At 31.1% G+C, this 18553-nt stretch overlaps 1 protein-coding gene across 6 annotated transcripts; it reads left to right on the forward strand.

Annotated features, from left to right (window-relative positions):
- The first annotated feature begins 4988 nt into the window (after positions 1 to 4988).
- LOC117911156 (RNA polymerase II C-terminal domain phosphatase-like 4) lies at positions 4989 to 18324 on the forward strand. 6 transcript variants are annotated; one of them, XM_034825371.1, is made up of 7 exons: positions 4989 to 5044; positions 13767 to 13816; positions 14435 to 14724; positions 15866 to 15967; positions 16717 to 16905; positions 16994 to 17032; positions 17813 to 18324. In XM_034825371.1, the coding sequence occupies exons 2-7, from the start codon at positions 13777 to 13779 to the stop codon at positions 17855 to 17857; spliced, it is 705 nt and encodes a 234-aa protein (XP_034681262.1). In that variant the 5' UTR covers positions 4989 to 5044; positions 13767 to 13776; the 3' UTR covers positions 17858 to 18324. The 6 variants fall into 6 exon arrangements, with proteins under 6 accessions (XP_034681262.1, XP_034681266.1, XP_034681264.1 ...); XM_034825375.1 differs by having other exon boundaries at positions 14619 to 14724; XM_034825373.1 differs by lacking the exon at positions 4989 to 5044 and having other exon boundaries at positions 10784 to 13816; positions 17002 to 17032.
- The last annotated feature ends 229 nt before the right edge of the window (positions 18325 to 18553 follow it).

The raw sequence follows: 18553 nt of genomic DNA on the forward strand, positions 1-18553 counted from the left end.
GGTAGTGATTGCTTCTGAGGGGTCTTCATGGGGCCAAAGACAATCCTTGACATTAATTTGAGGTATGATTTTTTTTTTTTTTCAATATATAGTTTAAACTCCTATTTGTCATGGAAATCATATACAACTCAAAAAAGTTATTGCATGAGAAGAAGCAGTAAGCTTCAATGCCAACCACTGACCACAAGTATATATCATACACCTTGGCATGTCCCCAAATTAGGCTAGCCTTCACACCCTTCCCTATTGTCTTCCAAACATGAATCAGAAATAACATTAATATGATGTCCCATGGAGAGCATCATCAAAAGGACAGTGGGACACTAAACTTGGAGAATTGAAGCTTGAAGATGATGGAAAGTGGGGGGTGGTACCACTTTATAATTATAGAAGTTGTGCAAAGTTTATTGATCATGACACATGTGATTAGATTTTAACCATCTTGTTTGAAAATTAATTGATATTTAATAATGATATACTAAGTCTTTAATGACATTCGTTCACCATCATTTGAGATAACCCATCATTGAGCTTAAGAGCGATACTGTTGCACCTCAACAATCAATCCCTCAACTTGAAACTCCCGTGACTCAAACTCATGATCCCAGTTCTAATGTCAATTCTTAGATTGAGTTTTAACTATCTCATTTGAAAATCAAATGATATCAAACAAGAATAGATTGAACTTTTTATAACATTTGATCATCAGCATCATCTAAGTGACTCATTTTTTGACTTGAAAACGACATTATTATACCTCCAACAACATCAAACACTCAAATATATATCCTTATTCACTTGATTAACCATCTTCAATTCTCTCATGTCTCCACTTTCATAGCTTCATATTTTCATGGCTCAAATGAGGGAATTCTCTTGCTAATCATTGAGAGTGGTTGCATTAATCTTTGGTAAAAGTGGGCAAATTTTTTTATAATGATTAATGTGTGTGCCTTTGATTAGAGAGTAAGCATATTAGTTTGCTAAGTTTATTGAGACAATAAGATATGAACCCATTTATTGGCCAATAATGTTAGTCCTCATAATGACACTAATTGATATTTTGTTATGGAGAGTCACCTTGCTTTTATTATTTTCTTCAACTTCACTCATTATAAAATGATGCCATTGAGACCCAGCAAAAGGGGTCCATGAATTTGATTGGGAGGGTCTGTAGAGGAGTCCTTGGGCATTGATTGTGGGGGCTCTTTTAAAATGTGGGTTCCTCCAACTGTAAAGATGGTGGGGGATGGAGTCTTTCAAGATTATGATGGTGTTTGGTTGGGTGTAAACAAAGTCAATATGATTTTGAGACATCCAGCTGTTTTGAGTTATCATTATAATATAATAATTTTAGCCTTCTGTTCTTTACCACTCCTCTTATATCTTCTCCATCCTGTTAGATTTTGAAGTTTGATCCTCTCCTTGTACAATTAAAGTACCCTTTGGAATTGGCCTCCAACTCTGGTTTATACTTAGAGTCATTTCAACTTGATTTTTTCTCTGGGAATCAAAGTCTGTGTCCATCATTTGCCCAGGACAAGCTCTAATGCATAATGTATTAGGCAAAGGAAAATTATACCACACTATTTATCATAACAAAATTTTATAATAATATTTTTCATATCATATTCACCTTTTTTCTTTTCCTATGCCATATATATCATGCAACTTGGTCTAGGCTTATAAGTACCTACAACTGTCTTAAGTGTAGGGTAAGAAACTAAAAAGTGTGCTTATTGAATAATTGCCTTCTTGTACCTATTGTCTATCTATAATTCGTGTCTTTGATCTCATTACATTTCTCGAATAAGTAATACCGATGTAATATCTAGTTTAGCTTCAATCAAAAAGCACTTTTACCGTAGATTAAAGTCTTGTTTGTCTCGATTTTAGTTTTAGATGATATTTATTTTTTATTTGAATAGAAAAGATCAAAATATTTGACTTCTTTTATTCAATTAAAAATAACCTATTGACATCATTCAACATAACTAAATTGAACCTATTGATAACAAATTTACTTTACTTATATTAAATGATGTCAATAAGTTACTTTTAAATAAATAGAAAAAGTCAAATATTTTGATATTTTCTATTCAGTCAAAAAACAAATACCATCTTAATTAAAAGTTGAAACCAAAGTCAAAATTATAATTTTTATATAAGTCATAATCAAGTTTTTACGAGAAACAATATTTTCCTAATTTTCAAATTAAACTTTTTTTTCCTAAGTTATAAGCTTTTTGAATAAAATTAAACAAATAGGTATAAAAACTTTTAATAAAACTTAAATAAGAGTTTTTGACTTCTCAAAAATCAAACCAAACAAGGTCTTAATATTTTAATTTGCTTACAAATTTAAGAAAATGGTATTAAATATGTTTCTTCTTCCTCATTATTTTTCCATTTATTTAGAAAAAATATTTTGTAAAGAAATTGAAAAAACATTATTGATGTGAAATTCATATATGATAACCAAGGAGATGGTCCAAACAACAATCAAGGGGCATAAATTTTGTTCCTATGAGTCAATAAAATGATGATATCACTAAATAAAAACAATTATGGTAGGTATAAAAATGTGAATGAGCCCAAGTTTAGGTGCTGCATGTCCATGTATCTTTATTCCCAGGGCCTAAAAAAAAAAGGACTTATCGACTCCATTTTGTACTGCTTCACATGGCATATGGTATCACATATTCATATTACAGGTCCCCCTTAAGATATGGCACACCAAATCTAATCTAAATCTGTCCCACTTGCAGGCTGTTTATGTCTTTATGACCAACAAGATTATGACATTAACCATTCCAATAATTCTATCCATTTTCCATCTCGAAACCATGTGTCATCAACGTCGAGCTCCATCCACAAGATGAAGACCCTTGACGAATGTATGACTAAAATTTCAAAAAGCCATACCTTTTCTTCATGCCATTTGAAGCCATGCATAGGATGAAATGGTATTTCTTATCACTTATAGGGTTAATCATTTACCCGATTTGGTATATATTATTAATTTATTATCGAATAGTTTAAGCTTTCGGAGTCGGGATTTTTTATTTATTTTTTTATTTTTTTATTTTTTTATTTAAGCCAACATGAATGTGACAAATACGTAGCTATCAACCATGCCGTGGGGAGTATGTATATGTATATGAATAACTAAAGAGAGAAATTATTCCCTTTGGTTGGTACAAATCTCATATAGTCTATCTGCTTATCCTGAAATATATATATAAAGACAGTGCCTCCATTTAAAATTCTATATATGCAAATTGCAGCATTCTAATGGATGGACCAAAAATGGGTGGTGGAGTTCTAGGGTTCCGGGGAAGGTATAGTGCCCTAAAGCAAAGTAAAAGGGCGTCTGGTGCCCAGGAGAAGCCATCAAAGATCTGGGCTTTGATTCTTGAAAAAGAGACTAGCGATGGTCCAGACTTTGTGAGGGACCCTCCCAACTTTTTGGGGAAGGACCACCAACTGTTGGGCAACGGTCTCCGATAATGAAAAACCTATGGAAAATTAAAAGTTGGATACTGAATTGGACCACTTCTCACTTGAATTGTCCATCAACCACCCTAGCCCGTTTTGCCTTTAGTTCTTCAACTGCATCTCTTCAGTTTTATTTTATTTTTTATATTTTTATTATAATATTCATGGAAAAATCATCACCATAGGACTCTAATGAAAATGACTAGTCTCTGCCTTTGTTCCTCCCTTTTCATAGGTCTCTATTACTGTATATATACCCACTGTGTCTCTCTCCTTTGTCCTCCTCTTCAGGGCACTATGTACTCGAAATTGCTTTAGGACAGTCCCTGTTGATGGGGGGCCAGAAGGAATTTGTACAGTCCCAACCGGCTCATGGTTACAACTGATGGGTTTGATCGGTTGGTTTTCAAGTGCAAACTCACAACTCGTGTACAAAACTCTACATCACTCATGCCCTCATTTCCCCACTTTTGTTCTCAATCTGTCCCTTTTCTCCGGAAAAAAGTTGAAAAGGATCTCACCAAAAAGTGGTAAAATTAAGAGTTCATTTGATAATAATGATACGTAACGATTTTAATATTTTTAATACTTAAAATTTTTTATCATTCATGTATTAAAAATATTAAAAATATTTTCTAAAATTACTCTCAAATATATTCTAAGTCATATAAGGCCATTTGGAATGTAGTTTTTGCAATTTCCTCGATCTTCAACCTCAAAATTGATGAAGGGCAAGTTCTTGAATTTGTGCTCATTGAATCATTTGAATTCATGTTCGGAAATTGTGTTTTAAAAATATGTTTTTTTTAAAAAATAAAAAATAAAAAAAATAAAATTAGCTTCCATTTTTTTTCAAATGAGCTCAACTTGATCTTCAAAACTTGGGCTCAGTTTTTGAGGGATGCAATTTGGATGGATTGATCCAACTTAATCCAAGCCTGATATATTTTTAATATCGAGTTGGGTTTGAATTAAGAAAACACAACCCAAACTTAAATTTGGAAACCTAGGTTTAACTTGAAGTTGATTCAATATTTTATGATATTTATAATTTATTTATTCCTTTCAAATAATCTTAAAAAATGTCAAATTTAATTATATTTTATATAAATTTTTTTAAAAAATAGTGAATACATATTTTTTATTTATCTTATTTATTATTAAATTTAATAAGTGTATTAAAGATAAAATTAAAAATATTATTACATTTGAAAATCAACTCATCCCGATTTTTAGAATGTGAACCTAACCCAAACTTGGAAAAATGAAAATAGATGGGATTTGGGTTGAGCATTAGGATTGGGGTTGAAATTTATTAATTCTAGTTGGGTTGGCTATAGGTGCAAGCCCAACTAATCCCTCTACAGGAAATGGGCTGGGCCCCTGTAAGTCCGTTGGGAGTGAGAAGCCCAAGGCCAGTATTGGCGGCATTACATACCCAAATGAGAGAGAATTCAAGTAGCACGGACGACAAGAGAGTCAAGAGACAGAGCAGAAAGCCCTAGAATTCTTCATCAAAGAGCTTGATTTCTCGTGCTAAAGACTGGTACTATTAACCATTTTTTCCGTTGATTTCATGATTTCTGGATTACTTTGTGGTTTTATTGTCAGATTTTTCGGTGAAGTGAATTTTTGTTTTCCTGCTTTTTCCGCGTTTTCTTCTACGGAATGCAGATTTGTGATTTTGGTTATATGCATTTGTATACTTCATTATCGCAAATCCATGCGTTTCTATTGGGTAGATTTTTCTTCTTTCAATTTGTCGGGGGCTTCCAACTTGCTTCTCCTACATTTTTTTTTCCTAATTGATATAAAGATGGAAGAAAATTTTGAGGTTTTGATATGAAATGAAAACTATTACAATGTTTGATATGTTTTGAGTCAAATAGGATATCTGATGAGTGATGATCACTGCCTATAGAAAATGGAACTTGAGGTTGTTGTTTTATGGTTATTACTAAGAACTGAAATTTTCTCACTTGAATGGCTAACTCCTAAACACCCTTCATGAGTTCGACACTTCGAATTGTTGGTTATAAATATATCACTGCAACTTCAAGTTGCAGTTTAGTTGTTAATGCACGAAAAAACTAGATAGATTACACACATTTTCAGATGACAGTTCCATTTTTCTCACCTAGGTGTATGTTATGGGTTTTCCTGTTTAGTGCCTCCCCTCCTTTAAACTGTCAAGCACAGTTCATTATGGTTATGTTTGGTTCCCGGAAAGTACTTAGGAAAGAAAAAAAAAATGCTAAGGAAAATGATTTTCTCATGTGGTTGTCCAATTGAAAATACTAAAGAAAATTAAATATAATTAAAACTAGTTAGAAACTTGTGCATTTTCAAGTTATCTAATCCTTATATCGATGAGTTAAAATAAGTGAAATGAACTTGAAATAAAAAATAAAAATAATTTATTTATTTCCTTCCTTTTTTTTCTTTCTATTTTCTTTCTCTTACATTTTCCCCTTAAATTTGATGGGAACCAAAAATAGCCTATGAGTTTTAAGATTTCATCTTTTCTTCCATTCTTTTGCTTAAGGAATAAGCATGAGAAATGCAATTTTTGGATATATTCTGTTCCTTTGCCTATCAAATAAATCAATAAATAAATAAGGAAAAATAACTAATGGAAAGAAATAATGAATTTTTTCCTTGGGTAGGCAAAAATATTATTAACAGTGACAAAAAAACAACTCCTTCCCCTTTGTGAGAAAAGAAATTATTAAAATAAGGAGTATAACTCAAAAAAATAAAAAATAGTTGATAAATATTGGAAGGAATAATGAAAGAATACGTGAATGGATTTCTTGGAATATAAATAAGAAGATGTATGAATTTTTTTTATCAAAAATAAGTTGAAACAGTAATAATTAAATATTGGAAGGAATATTGTCAAATAATGGAAGAATAACTATTACAAATGAAAAGGAATGGTAAAAGAGTTTTTTTTTTTTAAAAGAAAAAAAATATAGGTCATATAATTTAAGAACAATTGATGTATATGGGAAGAAATAATAAAGAGGAATATAGGTATAATTGTACCTTCTTTTTATCAATATATTCCGTTGTCGTTTCCTATAAAAAAAATAAAAAAATAAAAATAATGAATTAATTCTTTTGCATATTGGTAAAATAATTTATTTAATAAGGATATTTTGGAGAAAAAACACTTTAGACTTTTTGTTTAGTATTTATTAATTATAAAATTGTAAATTTCTTGATAGACGAACAAAAAAATATATTAACAACACCTAATAAAAAACACATCAAAGTACACAAGATGTATACAAAGGCTGCCAAGAGGCAAAATTATAAAAACTGGGGAAGAGGCATAAAAAACAAAGGCCCTTTTTCAAAGATGCCAACCAATCTATAAAATCTATCCTATTTAAGGAACCCTCATCCATGGGCCTCCTAACCCATGACGAAATATTATAAAGAAACATGGATTTAAGTGCTTAATCAAACATTTCTTTGTTTTCAAACGATCTTTAGTTCCTCTCCTTCCATAAAGACCAAAACATGCACAATTGGATAACCCTCCTAATCTTCTTCCTTTTTTTTTTTCCCTACAAAAGAATCATGCCACCCTAAGAGGGTTTCTCTTCTTGAAGCATCACCCATGCAACCTTGAACAAGGAAAACACTGAATTCCATAAAACTCTAGCTCTAACACAATGCAAAAAGGGTGTGATCAATGATTATAAAATTGTAATTTTAAGTTGCATTTGTAGTTATTACTACAAAATACCATTCAAGTTGCACTTTTAGGTACAATGACAAAACCCACAACTTGAAGTTGCTTTTTAGGATCAAATAAAGATTGTGTTGTATTAGATACAATAAGTTTATTATGATTATGATTATCATTATGATTGTCATCATCTAATATAAGTGCTCATGGTTTTGTAAAAAATTGGATTGCTGGTCACTGTTGGTTAAAAGCAAGTAAGAAAATATCAGTTTTTAAAATTATGTACATGCCAAAGTTTTTAAAGGTGTTCTTCAGGGTTAGGCAGCTGCAAAATGTGTTCAGGGTGAGGCTGCAAAATATCAATTTTTACTTTTTTTCTAGATGCCAGTTATATAATTTAATTATTATTTTCTAAATCAAAATAATTATGCAATTCAATTATTATTATTTTCAATTGGTAGAAAATCTATGCAATTCGGTTATAATTATTTTTTCATTTATGTTATGGAATTATTAATGTGGCTTCTGTGACAAATGAATTTATTATGAAATTTATCATTTATTTTATTTTACTTTATATATTTTAAATTATTTAAATCTCTATTAGCTATTTAAATTAAAAGGCTTACACCTCAATGCCTTGTAGCTTACGCTTCAATGCCTTGAGGCTTACGCCACGCCTCGTGAGCATTAAAACGCTTCATCTTATGCTTTTGCCTTTGAAAACTTTGGTACATGCACATCAATTTCACTCAATATTAACTGCTTAGTGTTTTAAAATTAATATCAATGGTTGGATAAGTAAAGGAAAAAAATCTTTGTAACCTTTGCATGTGCTATTGAGAATGGAATGTATGTGTACCATAAAATGGCCCCTGGTTTGGTTAGCATTTGAAAGTACTTTTCTTTATTCCCAAAAAAAAAAAAAAACTTTGCTCTGTTGTTTTTTTGCTCTCCTGAATGAGATTAGTACTTTTGGAATGATGGAGAAAGTACCCTCTGTTTTTATACCTACAGGTACCTTAGTCTCCAAGTGTTGTGACTCTTGCTCATGAGGCTTTTAAGTGTCAACAATATTGATATGCTATCTACAAGTTTATTTGTGTTTTAAAAGATCTAATCACCACTCATTTTTTGGTTTATTAACCAACCACTAAAAATCATAACCTTGATTTTCTTTCTTAAGGCTCTTACTCTCATGGTTCTTACTTGGTAATGAGTTGTTCTACAGACCTTCTGGTATTTTTGTATTTATCTAGACTTCATTTGGTGTTTGGAAAAGAATCGTTTCTCAAAATCTTAGTGAAAAACACGCCAGGTAATTAGCTTGGAACATAAGAATTAGGCCTTTCCCAATGGAAATTCTATAATGTCTTCAAAATGATGGAAAGTTGCTTCATTTTTAATTATTGGGATGTCACTTTCGAGGTATAATCTGAACATATGAGTTGTTCTCCTATGCCACAATCACAATGATCCCATGTGATTCAATAGTGTAAATGTGTTTCTTTTCCTGAATTTTATTTTCTAACAAAATAAATGGAGCCATGCTTCCCTTTTTTAGTTAATTGCCCTTTTCTAGATCGATTCATTTAGAGCTTCGACCAGGGGAGACTAAATAGTATCTCTCCTGAAAAAGTGCTAGTGGGGCACAAGCTCTATGCCAAGCTGTGCTTGGATCCCAAATAAGCAGTTTTGCTCTGGCCCATTTACACTCTATCTTAGGTTAGCTTGGATTATCAGCTGCCACAGCGAGGCTTTTCTTGTTAGATGAAAAACCATTCAAAAGTGATTTGGTTATTTACATTTTCTTAACAGTCAACTTGGTTCATTTTTTTATTTGTTGCCCCTTTGTAATCTCATTTTTGTTATTTTTGCCCAAACTTTTGTGTCTATTCATGAATGTTTAGATGACTCTTGTGACTGATTCTCCAATCAACTCATCAAGCAGTGATGACTTTGCAGCATTGGTTGATGCGAAGTTAGAATTCGATTCTTCTAACACTTCACCACAAGTGGAAGCTGAGATTGACTCTTGACTCACTCTGACTCTGAATCTAATTCCAATATATCATTTTTGTCTCTTAACTATGTGTTAATCTTTAGAGTCACATTAACTCATTTGTCTAAGAAGCAGTAGTGGAGTTGGAAGTTTAGGTTAGGAGGGAAATATTTGAAGATAATATGATGAAAAAAAAGTGAATTAAATAAGTATTGACATAATTTTATATTTTGAGAGACTTGCATATATCATTATTAGATAAGCTTAATAACCTAAAATTAGTAGATATTATTAAAAAAAATTAGTAGTGAAAAAATTGTGTAACAAATTTTTTAGAAAGATTTTCAAAACAACATTCGAATGAATAATTTAATAGTTCTTTTGTAATTAAAAGATGATATAGAAAAGTTTCAAAAAAAGAATAATAATTTCATTGACAAGTTTTAAATTGTTTTTGAATATATATATATATACATATACATACATACAAGTGGATAAATAGGAGTTTGGGATCATTTTAATTGAAGGTTAATGAAAATTGATTGAGAAGAATTTGTGTAATTTTAATTTAAAGACATCATCTATTTCTATGTGTGTAAAACATTGGAAGTTTAATTAATGCTTTCATCTTTTCAAGCAATAAAGATATGAAGACTAGAAATTGCTAAATCAACTGATAGCCATCAAAACTTTGATAAAATATTTTTTGAAAAAATAATTTTTATTTTGATTTTTTTTTTAAATTTTTGTCATACATAGTTTTGAGGAGAAGCAAAATATTCATTTTGTTTCCTTATTTAAAAAAAAAAAAATTTATTAACTAACATGAGATCATCAAAACAACCAACTAATTTTTTTTTTTTTTTAACTAAGATGAAATTATTCAAACAACCAACTAGAGATTTAAAGAAAATATAAACTAATACGAGATCATCAAAACAAAGAAGTAATGATTTTTAAAAATATGAACATGAGATCACCGAAACAACCAACTAGAGATTTTTTTTTAAAAAAAAGAATAAACTAACACGAGATCATCAAAACAACCAACTAATGATTTAAAAAATATAAACTAAACATGAAGTCATCAAAATAATAACTAATAATTTTAAAAATATAAACTAAACATGAAATCATCAAAACAAATAACTAATGATTTTAAAATCTCTAGTTGGTTATTTTGATGATTTTATGTTAGTTTATATATATATATATATATATATTTTTAAATCATTAGTTGTTAATGTTGATGATCTCTTGTTAGTCATATTTTTTGAAATCCTTAATTGGTTGTTTTGATGATTCCATGTTAGTTTATATTTTTGAAAAATCATTAGTTGTTGTTTGATGATCTCATGTTATATATATATATATATATATATATATATTTTAAATCCTTAATTGGTTGTTTTGGTGATCTCTTGTTAATTTATTATTTTAAAAAAAAATCTCTAGTTGGTTGTTTTGATGATCTCATCTTAGTTTTTTTTTTTTTTTAAAACAATCTCTAGTTGGTTGTTTTGGTGATCTTATATTAGTTCATATTTTTAAAAATTATTAGTTGTTTGTTTTGATAATCTCATGCTAGTTTATTTTTTAAAATCATTAGTTGTTTGTTTTTATAATCTTATGTTAGTTATATTTTTTAAAATCACTAGTTGTTGTTTTGATGATATCATGTTAGTTTATATTATTTAAAATCATTAGTTGATTGTTAGTTTAAATATTTTTTATAATAACATGTTTTAATATTTTGTTTATAAATTGTTGATAATTGCATGAAGTTGATATATTTTATTTATTGATTGATGCCTATTAGGATTAGGGTGAGGTGTGTTCTTTGTGGGGATATTCTCACTCAATTTAGGTCCCTTGATTGTACATGGTAGGTGGCTTAGGGTTACTCAACTTGGTTTTTTCATTGCTTTTGGATCCTTATATGGTTGTTTGATAGTAATAATTATAGATGTTAAATCGTATGTCATCCTACACTTTCTTACAGTTGTTGTGGTTGGTATCATGTGTGTTTTATTGTTTGAAAAAAAAAAAAAGAAATTTACTTTTTCAAAAAAAGATCAACTCTTAAATCTTTCTTGAAAAAAACCATCTTAGGTCATTAGAATTCAAAAATCTCTTTCTTAAAAGGAAAAGGAAATGCAACCAATTTCAATCTGTATGCATCTTTTCATTATTTTTAAAAAATGAATTTCAATTTTTTCACATGAATCCAAATTCATAGTTCCAAATAAATATGGAAGATCCTTGGTTTTGATGAATTCATTAATATTCATATGAGGTTCGAGGATACATGAATTTGACCCATGTACAGTAAATAGGGACTTGGTGAGAGGCCCACATATCTTAAATTCTCAAAGTTTAATGCTACTATTCAATTGAATTTCTTTTTTGACCAAAAAATCATTTTTCAAATGGGAGAACTAAGTTGGTTTTTACAAAGGTCCTGTTCTCACCATGTTCTGGACACCTAAACTAAATTTGTAGAAATAAATTATTTCCTATTTCTTTTAATTTTGTTTGATATTTTCCCTTCATCTACACTTCTTGAAGTTAAGTTTAAACACCTGCTTTATTAAAAACCGATTCCCTAAATGAGAGAAAAAAATCTACCTTTCTGTAGTTAGGGGCTGTTTGGCTCAACTTAAAATTCTTCCTTGTGTGATTTAATTATGTTGCTATTTTTCCTATAAAGTAGTCATCTTAAATGAGTTGTATGAATTTTGGTAGGATATTATCATCCTTCTAAATAGGCTAATTAAATTTGTCTTTGTGTGCTATTGAAAATCGTCTTGTTTCTTACCAATGTGTTTGTGAATTAATCTGGTATTAATTGAGATATGGTTTGGGTAACTGGCCAATTGGATTTTGTTCTAGACTCATAGAGGAAGATATGGAATTTTTAATTTGTTGAAACACCTTGCCTAACTATTTTATTTGGAAATATTTTGTACACACCTCTGTTCTGACCTATTATTGAAAATCGAGTAGAGTGATTTGAATGTGATTAAATCTAGCATCACATTGTACATGATTAGATTAATTTATCAATTGTATTATATTGTAGGCATGTTGAGAGTGATGTGGATTTTTTATTTTGATGTTTTCTCATTTTTAGGTATTTCATTTGGATTTATCTTATACGTGTCCCCATTTTGCCTTATTGTTGATTATTTTGCACGTTTTTTATATTTCAACCTCCTTGTAAATATTTGTGAGCTTCTTTGATTTTTAACTCACCTTGTAGATATATTGTATATGATACATGAATATTCTTTTGTATCATATTTTTCTTTTTGATATTTTATTTGAATTTGTCTTGAGTGTGTATTAATGATTGCCTTTCTTTAAGCTTGATTATTGTCTTTTGCTTCTTCTTTTGTATTCATTATTGCTTGTTGACCTCATTATCTTATGAAAGCGCTTTATGCAATCAAGGTGGGATTCTTCCCTTTCCTATCTACTTGCTTACATTGATATGTTTACCTTGCTTATTAAATATTCTCGTGATTACTCTATGTTACTTTGCATGGTTTCCATATTATTATTTCTTTGATTCTAGATTTGGGTGAGGTGCATATTGTATGTTATGAGACTTGTGATATGATATATTTATGAGCTAATTCTTGTCTTTTCATGGAAGTGCTCAACATGTTATGAAGGTACGCTCTTTCCTTTCCTCGATTATTGATTCTTTGAGTGCAAGTGGCTTGCTTGAGTGTTCTTTGAATAAGCTTACATTATTGTTTTGTTATGTATTCCTTGTCCTTTTTTATTCATTGGTTTCCATTAATTTACTAATCAATTGTCATAATTACTTCAACTTAATTAGTAGAGACCTTTATTTAGGACTTAGATTGGGGTGTTATCTTATGATACCTTCCCGATAGGTCACCCAACTCCTGAACGTAGACTCAAATTTTCAAAGACATACTTTTTGGAAAATAGAAGTCATTTATAAGGATTTTATTTCTTATTTTCTTTTTCCTTTTAAAAAATAAATAAAAATAAATGGCGACTCCAATTTTTACAAAAATTAAATTTTCATTTAAAAACGAGTTTTGTCATCCAGTGAGGACACACATGAAAAATGCAGGTCCACATGGGATATTCCATTTTTTTTTCAAGGCTTAACTCCTTTGAAACAAAATCACTACAAAATGAATTGGAGTTGATGAATGCCATTGGTATCAACCACAAAAATGATTATAGAATCCCTATTACTTTAACCACGTGCGCACACACATATTTATTTATTTATATCTTGTAATTATCTCACTCTCTTTTTAAATGTCAATTCATACTTCATTCAATGGGTTTTGAAATGGTCCCATGTTTTGTTAGAAATGGGAAATTTGTCAATGACGGAATTCTTAGATAGCCTTAACTGTGGGTAGTTTGGATTTTCTAAAGCTATTTTTTTGCAGATGCTTTTCTGTATTTTTTGTTTTGTTGCTTTGTGTATACTTCTTGTATACATAAAGTGCACCCATTTTCTTGGTGCTCTTTATTAATAGATGCTCTGTTTGCTTCCTTTTATGCTTTTCCCAGTAGGACAGCCATGGACCACAGATGGTATCCTGTCATGGCTTTTCACCTCTGTAAGTATCTGATGCCTTATTTAGAAGATAGGAAGAATGAAAACCTTATATATAATTTTTTTTAATGAGAAACAACAGTCATATCATAAAATGCAAAGGAGGTAACAGAAAGGATGAGATGTCCTTCAAGCATGTACAATATCTGACCAACACCTTTTCCTTCCTTTTTATAAATATATATATATATGTGGTTCCTCTTCCTCCTATTTTACTTCAACCTCACTTCAAATGCTATAATGATAATAATTTGCCAGTTTCAAGGGTTATGTAAAGCTAACAAGAATCATATTTCATTTTCATATTATGCCCTGATGTCCATATATTCTATGAATTTTCTTTTCTGGTAATTGCAATTTAGTTATACTCTCAAATTTAAATGCTATAGTTGTTTGGTTGGTCTCTTTGGCTCTGTATACCCTACAAACTAGCTAATGGCCCTCTTTAAATTGATTAGCCATCAACTTCATTTACATTTCATCTCAGTGCTGACATGGAGTTATCTGTCACTTGCAATTTCACAAGTTAGTTGCATTGTTTAATTCTTTTTCATGTACTGTGCATTTTAGTGACTTTATGTGCTTCATCCTTCATGGGATACAAATATTTTGAAATGGATAGATGTGTCTAAAGGCAGCCTGTTCATGTTGGAATCTATGCCCATGTTGGCGAAATTGAGGCCATTTGTTTGTATTTTCCTGAAAGAAGCAAGCAAAATGTTTGAGATGTATGTATACACAATGGGTGAACAGTTTTATGCCTTGGAAATGGTCAAGGTCCTTGATCCTAGAACCGTATATTTCAGTTCTAGTGTCATTTCACAAGCTGATTCTACCCAAAGACATCAAAAGGGTCTTGATGTGGTGCTGGGACCAAAAAGCGCAGTTCTAATTCTTGACGATACAGAAAGGGTTAGTCTATTTGTAGTCATCTAAATCCTAATGTCCTTTTTTTGCTTTATATCTTTTTATTTTGTGGTCCATGTTTGTCTGGTAATTCCTGTCAATAGCTTTGCTGAATTGAAATTATACTATTTTCTTATGTCAATTGCCATTCTTTTTGTTTCTGACCTTTTCATTAAGATCCATTTTTTTCCAGTACAAAATTTTTTACAGTATAATGGATTTTCAAAGTAAAAACATTTGGATGAATAGTCTTATTCTGTTTCCAGTGTTTGATTTTACCTTTGAAAATGACTTGTATAATAGTACTAAGTTTTTTATGTTGAATGTTAATGGAATTCTTCAGCAGAAAATATTTTTTTTACAATTAATAATTGCATATTTATTAAATAAATGCAAAGTTAAATCAGTTCATATGAGATTATGTTAGTTATAAAGTTCATCCAAATTTAGTATCACATAAGCAGGTGTATGTCTGTAAATCATGTTTAAAGCTATTTTCAAAGAAGATTAATATAAAGAGCTTACCAATTTTTCAGCCTTCACCATAGATCCTAGCTAAAATTCATCATAGTAATATCTATAGTTACACCAAAAAAAAAAAAATGGAACTCAAGGACTGAAAAGTTGAAAACTCAGATAAGTTGCAGTATGGAGTCTCTTTGAACTGTTCTTTCACTTATGCTCTGTTGAAACTAGGTTCTAATTCAAAAAAACAAATACTACTATGAATCCAACATTATAGAGAAATAAAAGGGATTCAAGAAATGAAAAACATTTCTGAAAACTGGTAGTTTGTCTTTTGGAAGTAACTCATTTTTCATAGAAATCCTAATGATTTCAAAATGCCTATGCCAAGATGAGTTCCTTGGATGAAATTGTCTTACCGGAAGAAGAAATTATAGAGGGCTGCAAAACCTACCTTCTAGATTAACTTTTGGAGTTAAGGACTTGCTGGACTTGTTACGTCATGGGGCCTCCCACTTTTGCAGCAGATGTTTTTCTTGTCCTCAAAATGTTATTCTGCTAGTCTGCTCCATCCCTATATACTTCAAGTTGAACTTAACTAATTTTGAAATAGATATAAGATGCCAAGATATGCTGGGATACACAACCTAGAAAAAGATTAAGAGTACTGCATTTTTTACAGGAAAAATTAAGAGTGCTACTGTCTATCCAGCAAATAGTTGGGAAAGCCCTGTGGTTGCATTGGAGTTCTATGTGCCTGTGGACAATCTATCTTCTCATCTGGGTAGCTATATTAAGCAAGTTGGTTGCAACTTCTTTCCATTTACAAATAGCTAAACTTATTTTAGGGAGATTCATATTGTGTTGCACTTCTTTCTTTGTCTAGAAGGATTCTCATTCTTCTTTCTTGTTATTATTCTGCCATAGTTATATTTTTGCTTCTTACTAGAAAAGATGTATATATTGGTAGGTAAATTTTTCTCCCCATTGGAAGTTGAACCTGGAATTTCACACAACCCTTTACCACTTGGTTTCTTACTAAAAAAAGATCCCTGACATTTAAATGTATTGTGGTTGCCTTATGAACAAGAAGCGGACTTTTAGTTTACTGGATGGTACATTATTTTGTTCCACCTGAAGTTCTTTTTTTTTTTTTTTTTTTTCCTTTTTCCAAATTATGTCATTTTCAAAGTTGTTCTTGAGAACTTTGGTTGATGTATCTGAAGATGTTATCTATGCCAATTTTTCTGGATGCGCAAACACATACAAAGAAGGAAAATGATTCTCATTGCAACAAACAAAGCTGGAAGGCATCTAACAACCGTCCTCTGTTCCAGAGCTACTGAATTATTATATTGTTCATAAAGCCACATTGCATGCAATATATGATTTTATAGGAACTTCACAGCAGTTACATCATATGTTTGAATAGGCATTGTAATTATGATCCTTAAAAAATATTTAATAAATAATCCATGAGCCCTCCTATTATAATACTGATAAAGCTAGATATGTTTATTACTTTTACTATAGGCATGGAAGAATCATAAGGACAATTTAATACTGATGGAAAGATACCATTTCTTTGCTTCGAGTTGTCACCAATTTGGTTTCCATTGTAAATCTGTTTCTGAGTTGAAGAGTGATGAAAGTGAACCTGATGGAGCGCTTGCAACTATCCTCAAAGTTCTTCAACAGACCCAGAGCACGCTTTTTGATCCGGTATGTCCTTATTCCTGCATCATTATTGATGCATCTTCTTACTGCTGGTATGGTGTACTTGATTTACTAATTCGGAACCTTTGACTAGGAACTCAGTGATAATTTTTCTGGAAGAGATGTGAGGCAGGTAAGAAGTTTCTTATGGCAATTGAACCTACTTTCATACTTGCCTTTTATTTGATGAGTTCCATTAGTTTTGGCATTGTGTTGTCCTTTTTACTGGACGTTGTATCCTGATTTCTGGATCTCTCTATCTTTATTACTGGATGGAGCTATATTAACACAATTCTCCAGAATCCCACATGAATTTTGACCTTGTGAATATGTTGCCATTGATTTCCTTGATCTTCATGTGTGTCAGATTGACTGTTAGATTCAGGCCCAAAAAAAACTAATATGAGACAACCTGTTCTACTCTTTGACTACTGGAGAAATTTAATAGACCACAAGTTCTGGGATGTGATTGTAAACTTGCATACTTCCAGACTCCCACATGGATTTTGAGCTACTGAATATCTTACAATTATGTTCCTTTATCCATCATGTGTCAGATAGGCTGGAGGGATACCTGCAACAGCTGTTATTGGACAAGCTGTTCTAATCTTTGATTTTTTTTATGGGCTCTTTGATTTTGATCAATTAGATTCACCTGGATCAAAAAATTGCTTTATTTCTGCTTATGATTGTAGCCTCAAAACTAGGTTAAATGATGGAGGAGCCAAATGCCGTATTCTCTTTTCCATTTGTCAATCTGGTTCACGCCATGTTCAGTCTAGTTCTCATTCTCAAATTGTTTAAAAATATGCCTTGCCAATAGAATTTGTAGATTTTAGGAGTGGAATTGTATTGATTTTTCTTTTAATTAGAATGAGTAGTATTAAATTCTTTCATCTCTTCATCTCTGTAGGTGCTGAATCGATTCGGAGGGAAGTCCAGAAGGGATGCAAGATAGTCTTCACTTGGGTTTTTCCTGCCAAATTCCAGGCTGATAATCACCCTCTATGGAAGATGGCTGAGCAGTTGGGAGCCACATGCTAACAGAACTTGATCCATCAGTGTCACATGTGGTTGCAACTGACGTGGGAACAGAGAAATCTCGTTGGGCAGTGAACAAAAAGAAGTTTGTCATCTATCCACAGTGGATAGAAGCTGCAAATTATTTTTGGCGAAAGCTGCCAGAAGAAAACTTTTTAGTTAACAAAATGAAGCAATGATTGAGGGTAAGCCCTTGCAATAGTGTACATTTCAAAGGACTTTGGCTCCATTACTAGTATTTTTACAACTGAAAATGGTTTGGAGGGCTTTGGCTCCTCTCCAGTACTAGCACTCCTACAATCTCTCAGTATTATAAATTCGAGGTTTACCATCTAATGGAGACCTCTCTGCTTATCCAGATTCATTGATTTTTCAACCTGCCAATTTTGGTCCAATTTTTCGTAAAGGATTTTCAGGAGAGCAAAGATCTGATCATGGAAAATCACACAATCAAGCTGGTTTTGTACAGATTTAGTGGTGACATGGTGGTACTTTTCTTTTATTTTCCTGCCCTTTCCCAAAAATCTCTGTTCAGTAGCAATGTGAAAAATTGACCTTTGAAAATTTTGTAAAGAAAAGCCATTGCTGCAGCTATGCTAAACCAATGTCATGC

The sequence above is a fragment of the Vitis riparia genome, chromosome 3 (genome assembly GCF_004353265.1).
Source record: "Vitis riparia cultivar Riparia Gloire de Montpellier isolate 1030 chromosome 3, EGFV_Vit.rip_1.0, whole genome shotgun sequence".
Classification (NCBI taxonomy): Eukaryota; Viridiplantae; Streptophyta; class Magnoliopsida; order Vitales; family Vitaceae; genus Vitis; species Vitis riparia.

What these genes read in the sequence shown, in the direction of transcription:
- LOC117911156 (XM_034825371.1), top strand. Translation starts at nt 13,777, where the DNA reads ATGGACCACAGATGGTATCCTGTCATGGCTTTTCACCTCT. An exon ending in TGTCATGGCTTTTCACCTCT is followed by an intron (nt 13,817 to 14,434) that starts GTAAGTATCTGA and finishes TGAAATGGATAG; the next exon opens with ATGTGTCTAAAGGCAGCCTG. An exon ending in AGAGCACGCTTTTTGATCCG is followed by an intron (nt 16,906 to 16,993) that starts GTATGTCCTTAT and finishes ACCTTTGACTAG; the next exon opens with GAACTCAGTGATAATTTTTC.